Below are 8,200 nucleotides of genomic sequence, written 5' to 3'. Positions count from 1 at the left end.
AAACCAGTGCTTTTTCGGTACAGTAACAAGCGTAGCATGCTCGCTGGAGGCAAGAGGCGCAGCCCATGAGCAAACGTACATTAATGTACCCAAACAATGAATATACAGTCACTAAAATGGACAGAGTGTTTTGGGGATGCGTTCGGGGCAATCAGAAGAGTCTTTGGGGAAGGAGCACCTTCTTGGAGAATGTAATGCCAAGCCTTAGTTTCTTTCTGCTTTTGTAGGATGGACCAAGCGCAGGTGGAATCTGATTCTTAGAGATATTTAGGCACCTAATTACTGTTATGAATTTGTGGAGTTGAGGAGGCATGTGCCAATTAACATGAATAATAACAACAGTAGTGAAAGTAAAGGTGTTGAAGCCTTTTCTAAAGAGGAGTGGGTCTTTTTTTTTCCCCTATTATAACCTAACTCGTAAAGATGAATTGACATTTCTGCACTGACACGATAATGTTTATAGCTGCATATTCTTCTTTGGGTGACTTTTTCTGTTAAATCTATGTCATTGAAAGTGGGATTTAAGAAAAACTGTGAGGAAAATATCACTCATTGGAGTGAGCACAAAAGGGTACAGTGAATTCCCTCTGCAGACCAGGTTCAAGCCTCACTTGGGAAATTGCCCAAACTTCTCATGCAGACAAACCTACTTTAAGCTACATAGTGGTGAAGTGGAAAGTTCTGGTTTTTGCGGCCTTTCCCTCCTGCCTTGATATGCCCCATCCCTTCCCTATCACGTTGTTCCCATCTGCTCTGGCCTTTCCCTTTCCCTCCATTACGGTCCTCATTGCCCATCGCCCCCCTCCCTGGGAAGGAGGAGATGAGCAACGTATCTGAGGCCCACCTTCTCCTTTTGGTGGGCCTCAGATGTGTTGCACAAGCTCCATATTTTTGATTTATTTCCTCATTTCTCCGTCTACCCTGCCCTCGTCCCCTCAGGTGCAACTAAGGTAGCTTTGGGATTTCTACTATTTCCACTCGTTTATAGAAAGTAGGGGAAGCACTCATTAAACATAGCTTCTTTCTTTGTTTCCCAGCTGGAGATGGAGTCTGAAGATGAACAGGAGGCTGAGACCAGCTGGACGGTACAAGCACCTGTTGGGAACGTGGACTGCACTAATGTCAAACGAGATGCCAAACAAGAACTGGCAGCATGGGTGCAGAGGATAGGGAGGTGCTGTAAAGAGTTATTGCAGTCAAAATGTAAGATTTTTTTCTTTGGTGTTCGATAAGACACCTTCCTGCAGGAAGTCTGAAGTCTAGCTCCAAATCTAGTTCCAGGTCCCCTGGCTCGGACAAGACAAAACCTGGGAGTTTACTTCTAGGCAAAGCTGTCACAAAAATTAAGATAACTGTTATGTTTGATCCAAGTGTGAACTGTTTATGTTTGATACTTTTGTGTGAAAATGGGCATTTTTCCATGTGGTAGTTTACCTGTATGAGATACTCCTGGATAAGATGTGGGAAGTGAAGCCAAACCTCGTTAGAGAAAATAGCTTGTGCCTTTACAACAGATGAGCTTGCATATCTGCATTGAAATTTGTGTGTGAAGGGCAGCTTGTGACAAAGAGAAAATACATTTGATTCAAGACTGCAGCCATACTCTGAATCTCAACCTTTAATGTTAGAATTGCATGAGAACATTCTCCTGTTTTCCAAACATGGATGTAACTTGATTGGGATTAGTGATGACCTATGAGTTTTTGGTCTCCAGGGGTTGTTGCTAAGAGGTCTGCAAAACATAGAGGAGATGATAAACTTGGGACTGGAAGGCTTAAATTTGCTATACAGGGATCTGCACATATGTGGAAAACTTTAGGGTGTATATGGATCAAAAAAAATGCGAATTAGGTGATAGTTGGCCATTTTATTGAACTGTCCAGTTACATAAACGTCAATTCAGGGTGCCTTGTTTGACTTCCGTAGTGCTTTGTATTTACCTACTTGGAGCTTGAATGAAAGGCTATCCTGCTGCTGTCTCACTTAATACTGAAATACAGTCTGAACCTAAGCGCTCATATATACAAAACCATTAATGATCTTCTTTTTCACAGTCTATTGGCTATGCCTAGCTTTTGGATTTGCGCCGATGGTCATCGTGATTACAGTTGGTAAGTTTTTGGAAACATTTTCCATTTGAGATACGTTTCCTCTGACTGTTGGGCTCAAGGATCACAGCAGTCAAGAGCATCAACGTTAGTACTCTGCAGTGCCTGCAGAGTCACAAAACCTGAGACTTCATCACTATTTCAGTTGTTTTGTTGTCGGTATAAGGTTGAATAACCTCCAGGCAGAATTTAAAAGGAGAGAGAATTCTCCCTATGGATAAAATCCAGATGATTCAGCTGTAAACTTATTTTTTTTTTCTTTTTGCTTCATCCTTACTACTCTTAAGAGTGTTTCTTGCCTGGCCATGCATGTAGTCTATGCATGTCTTGTCTGTGCTTATCACCAGTAACTTACCTGATTATACCAGCTAGTGCACTAAGTCAGCATTGCATCTCCAGGCATAGACTCCAGGCTTATTGTGTGGGCTGCTTGTATATCTGGTCTTGAAGGCTCCTTTATTGTCATACGTGGAAGACAACTACATAATACAGCTAGCTTATCTTTTTCACAAATAGTCTTTGGGGATCACTCTGCCTTTTTGTTTTTAAAAATCCACTTGTGTTGCACGCTGTATTTTTAAGAAGAAGTCAGCCCTACCTCCCAGTGGCACAGTGGAGGCCAGATTGCTCCCGCTGTCCTATGCAGAACTCTTCTATAGGAGCAAAGGCTATGCTGCCTGCGGTATTACCTGAGGTATCCAAGTCACTGGCTGCATGTGTATCTCAATGGAGCCTCCACAGCCCTGCCTGCACAGGGAGCTCTTGAATCTCTGCGTTAAATATATCTTTGGTCTGCCCCCTGCAACAGCATCAGGTATAGTAGTGAGGTCCTCTGCACACACGTGGAAATGAATGGAGGACGGTAGTGACATCTGTCCCTGTGGATTTTCCTTTGCTTTGTTAGGCTTTTATTCAAATGGAATCAGTCACATATTCTTGGAGGGGCTGAGGGCAGTGCTCACAGGTGACTTGCTAAGGGGTGTCCAATTATATATAGCAAAGAGAGTAGCTGATTAGAAACCTCTTTGTTACCTTTTCATTAACAGACAAATTTCATTAGCATCATATCATAGAATCATAGAATCATTAAGATTGGAAAAGACCTCTAAGATCATCGAGTCCAACCGTCAACCCCACACCACCATGCCACTAAACCATGTCCCTAAGTGCCTCATCTACACATCTTTTAAATGCTTCCAGGGATGGTGACTCAACCACTTCCCTGGGCAGCCTGTTCCAAGGCCTGACCACTCTTTCAGTAAAGAAATTTTTCCTGATGTCCAATCTAATATCAACACCTAATTTCCTTATCTTCACACAGATTTATCAAACACTTAAAGGTCTGATACAAAATCAAATCAATTTGTCTTCATGAAATATCTCACCAGTTGTAGATATTCAAGCAACTTCATTTCTTAAAATGAATTTGATCAATAAATTAGCAGTATGAGGTTTATTACTGGATGTAAAATGTGTCGAGTATAAATTGTCAATTGTTGATGCCTCTAATTCTCTAAAATTCAGGAGTGTTTTCCAAACCCTACTTATTTTCCACTGATCGTAATAATTAGGCTGCAGCCCCCAACTTTCACATTTCTCAGCTGAAGACAGCTCCTGAAAGGCAGGGAAGATCAGGACCCTTGCCCTTCCTTTGGCTTCTCTTCTGGCATCTGGTGTGGCATTGGCTTTCAAAAAATCTACATTTTAGGTTGAGTTATGCTGATGAATGCTAAGATTTTACCATGTAGAAATTTTGTTCTCTCTTTTCCTTTGTAGGTGTAAAATACGGGATGTCGTACCAGGGAAAATTTCCTTCTGAATACTGCCCCAGCGAGTGGATAGGTTACAAAAAGAAATGTTATTTCATCTCAGAGGAGGAAAAAAACTGGACATCTAGTCAGACCTTCTGCGCTAGGAAAGGATCCTTGCTAGCTGTTTTTGAAGACCAGGAAGAAATGGTAATGGGAAGAGGAAACACAGCAACAGAACAGAACACACTTCTGTATCTCTCTCTTTCCTTAACAAAGCTTTCGGTTTTTTGCAGGCAATACTTACCCTTTAAATCTTTGTAAAGTAAGGAAGCTGTGTGAATTTAGGTAGTGGAAGAGTACCTGCTTTGTCACTGTAAGTAGCTGGCTGGCTGCAGCAGGTGCAGCAGCAGTACCAGCTGCCCCACACTGCTTTGGTGCCTGGATTTGACTTGAATGACTGTGAAAAGCTCTTTGTTATGAATCAGTTTGCCTAGTTTTACTTTTCTGTCCTATGGACCTTCATCTTCAAAGCAGGTATGAATCTGTCCAACTCCCAGTACAGACAAAGAAATGGGTACTTTGGTTTCTGTAAGAAACCAAACATTTAAAACCATTTCTCAGCATAGTGGAAATTACCCATCTTTATTGGCTTGCACCTGTTTTTAGATATGGCTTAGTGCCTCTTGGAGAAGCATGCTTATACTGGTGGTGGGAATATCCCCCTGCTGAAGCTGGTTTGGACATTTTCTCATGCTAATAAGTTTGTTAAAATACTTTGATTTGCCTGTATTATGGTCCAGTTGCATTGAGTCGGTGAATGCTAGTGACGTCTTACTACTGCATGCTACTAAAACTGTAAATATGCTTTTACGGATCTGCTGTCTTTTGAGTATTGTCAATGAGAAACTAGTTTCATCAAAAAGTTAGTTTTTAGATGGATGGACATTTGAACGGTATCGTTACTGTGATTGTTGAATAGAGGTCAAAAGGCTACTTTTCCAGTTGGCTTGTACATAGTGGTGTAGCAGATACTGAAATGGAGGAAACCTCAGTGAGATTACACAGATTAAATCACATCTGAATTTGACTTGAGCTAATAAATATTTTTACAGCGACAAGAATTTCAACAATGAGAAAGATGCAGGGCGTAGTTCTTTCTTCACGTGTGAGTCCCTTCCTGAATGTGGTCTCTCATTTTATCCCATCATCAGACGCCTTTCTTTGCCAATAATTCCAACCATATTTACCAGCTTTCCCCTCTCCACAAGCCCCTTCTGTATTGCTGCCCTGTGAGTGATCACCTCTTACCAAATTTGTAAATGCCTCTCTTCCTTACGCATCTAAAAGCTTCACTTCTAGTTTGGTGCCTGTGATATTCAGCCGATAATTGGCTAGGCAGAAATTGGTGTTATTTAAGCGTAAAAACCTTATACCTACAAACTGTAAACCCAACTTATGAAAGAAAAGCACAGGAATGCAGACATTGGCCTACCGGGTCAGGTTAGTGCTCTGTGGTATGCGTTGTCTGGTCTCCAGCACTGGATAGCATGAGCCACACCAGAAGAAGGTACATCAAAATCTGTAGAAATGGCATTGGAACCATACGGAGGCAGTTTCTTCTGGACTTTATTGAATTGAAGTTGCTAGGGGAGAATGGAGGAGTATAAGCGTTCAGTCTTTCCATGTCCATTACAGTCCATGCTGACGCTAATATGTGTATCATTTTTAAGTTCACTGAGTCTAATGATAGCTTGTTGCAGGGAGTTCTGTCATACTAGCCCATTGCAAGTGCTGTTTCTATTATCTTCCATCATTCTTTGCTGTGTTTGATACAGGTTGTTGCAAACTTCTGGAGCAGTGAGCTGTCTTCTACTCTCTTTATCTGTAGATCCACAGATAAAAAACTTTAAATTTAAATTATTTAATTAATAATTGGGAAGGGGAGGTGTCCCCATATGCCCATCTGAAATGCAGGAAACACCTGTATGTACCAGCCTATTTAGACTAAGTTGCATATGTAGAGCTTGATAAACATATAGAGATGGACTCAACCAATACATGGTGTTTGGGTATTTTTGTGTGTAGTGAACAGTAATAATTTTCAAGGATATAGATTTCAATAACTTCACTAAAGTTTATGATAACTATAAGGGTCAATTCAAAGGCAGAATTAGGCTCTTAACTCTCAATGAAATGCTTATGAAAGTGTTCTAGATGACAGTGATGAACTAGTCCTCCTCAAAAGTCACAGGAGGGATTTACTTCTCCTTGTGAGAGCTCATGTTGACAAAAATGCCTTTTTTTTTGTTTAGCATTCTTTAGCTAAGCGTTTGAGAATAGATGACTCCTGGATTGGATTGCGCAAGAAAGGTGAAAGCTTCTACTGGGAGAACGGTATTGCCTTGGAGGCGGACGTGTAAGTTCCTTGTGATTGTCTAACACGTACTTAAGAAAATGTAGAATTAGGGTTTACAGCACAATGTTATTGCTATCAGGATTAGTTTTTTTCCTGTGATTTATAACTATGACTTTGAAAATGAACTCTTTGCAGTTATTACTGATCTAACTCCAATAGCATTAATGTAGAGAAGTCCCTGATTCAAGAATGGTTTTTTAGTAGCTCAGCACATTAAGATAATGTTATTGATCATCCCTATTTACCTTAGTTTGTACATATTTTTCAGCACGTAGCATAGACATTTCAGTGTCTTTTCAGATCTTCGAATTCTTGGTTTTCAATGTGATCCTTTGTGCTCGTCTTCCTGAAATACACAATATCTAGCAAATACACAGACATCTTTTAGGGATGAAAGAGAATGAAGTGACAGGTATAAGGGAATAATCATCTTCAGGTGGATTAAGCAGCTTCCTAAGAAAAATCATACCTGCTTTAGTGAGTTTGTCACAACCTGCAGACAACCCAGATTTTCCCCGTATTTGTATTAGAAAATGTGTGGGCTACAACAGCTCTGCATCAGGCCCATCAAACAGCAGTTCCCTTTGTCTCGCTCTCCAGAGCGTTTATGACCTCAGTAATTCTAGGCAGGATATATCATAAGCTGTCTTTTGTCTTTCCTCCTGTTATTGTGTGATACCTGGTATGGACCGTTCATACAACAGAGATACATGCAACACTGCATGAGCTAAACAGGCTTTTCTAACATGATTTATCACTCACCTTGCTTTTAGCAGCTGAAACTACCATCTCACAAGGGACCAAAGTCAACTGGAAACTACTTCAGAATAAGTTTTGGTTTACAGCAGGCTAAAAGATTTGGCTCAGTAGTAGAAATTATTTAGTAATCACTGTTTTCTTCCTGTATTTTTTCAGGTTCCCGATATGGAATCACTCTGAGTGTGCCTACTTGAATGACTTCACTATTTCTACATCAGCATGCTCTTTGCCCAGGCGCTGGATCTGTATGCAATTTTTAAAGACATGACTTAGATCTTCATTTGATATTGACAGTTAAGACATATTCATTGTACGGTCACTTTGGATAGACGGCAGGCCTGCTGCAGCCACGCTGTGTCGGACCATATGGAAGCCTAAATCGGAGAGAAGAGGATTTGTCTCAGCTTCCAAAATGTGCTTCTAGGTCTTGTGTCCTACGATAGAAGAGCAATGTGCTTAGTCCAGTTTACAGATCACCGACAATGGAGTCTACCAGTGCTGTCTGACAAAGCTAAAGATTCAATGGGATTCCTGCTAGTCTTCTGGTAATAAGTATCTCTTTCATGTTCACCTTCCTCTCAGCACGTGGGGATACACAGCAGCCAGAGACGCCAGCCAGCCAGCCAGCAAACCTACAGAAACAGTTAACTCAGGGCTCTTTGGTTTCTCTGAAAATGCTGAACTTTGCACTGACTGACTATTTCACTACCACATTTCCCTATCTGCTAGTCTTCTGACCTTGCCTTTAGCCCCCATTTGTCCCTCTCACCTCCTTTTATTTCTGCCCTGACCTATTAATCTTATGTTTTTCCATTAAACTTGTGTTCTTTCAGGTAAACAAATATACTCAGTTTGCGCCCAGTCTGCAGCCAGTCTGTGGCCATCAGTGTCATAACACTTCCTATGAAGTGACAGGAAGTTTAGTATTTATCAAAGGAAGGGGCTCACAAAGTCTCTCCTACTCCGCCTGGTTTTCATGTGAGCTTTCATATTAATATTTACCATGTTTGTTCGTGCTAAGGTTTGAACTTGTTCAAAAAAGCAATAGGCAGCCCCCACCCTAATGTAGCAGGATTGTTTGCAGCCAGTTGCATTATCTGCACATCCAGTGCACAGTAATCTGAGGAAAAGGGCACGTTCAGGGTTTTTTTGCCCCCCCTGGAAGC

The 8,200-nt window shown here is 41.1% G+C and overlaps 1 protein-coding gene across 1 annotated transcript; it reads left to right on the top strand.

Annotated features, from left to right (window-relative positions):
• Nucleotides 1-1,037: 1,037 nt before the first annotated feature.
• Nucleotides 1,038-7,302, top strand: LOC104081517 (C-type lectin domain family 2 member D-like; the record flags this gene model as incomplete). Its single annotated transcript, XM_009584298.1, has 5 exons — nucleotides 1,038-1,203; nucleotides 2,073-2,111; nucleotides 3,885-4,066; nucleotides 6,172-6,275; nucleotides 7,191-7,302. Coding segments are annotated over 5 exons (603 nt in total), but the record flags the coding sequence as incomplete, so codon positions are not given.
• Between the last annotated feature and the right edge of the window lie 898 nt (nucleotides 7,303-8,200).

Source organism: Fulmarus glacialis, unplaced genomic scaffold, assembly GCF_000690835.1.
Source record: "Fulmarus glacialis isolate BGI_N327 unplaced genomic scaffold, ASM69083v1 scaffold26698, whole genome shotgun sequence".
NCBI lineage: Eukaryota > Metazoa > Chordata > Aves > Procellariiformes > Procellariidae > Fulmarus > Fulmarus glacialis.
This window is presented reverse-complemented; position numbering and strand designations above follow the sequence as displayed.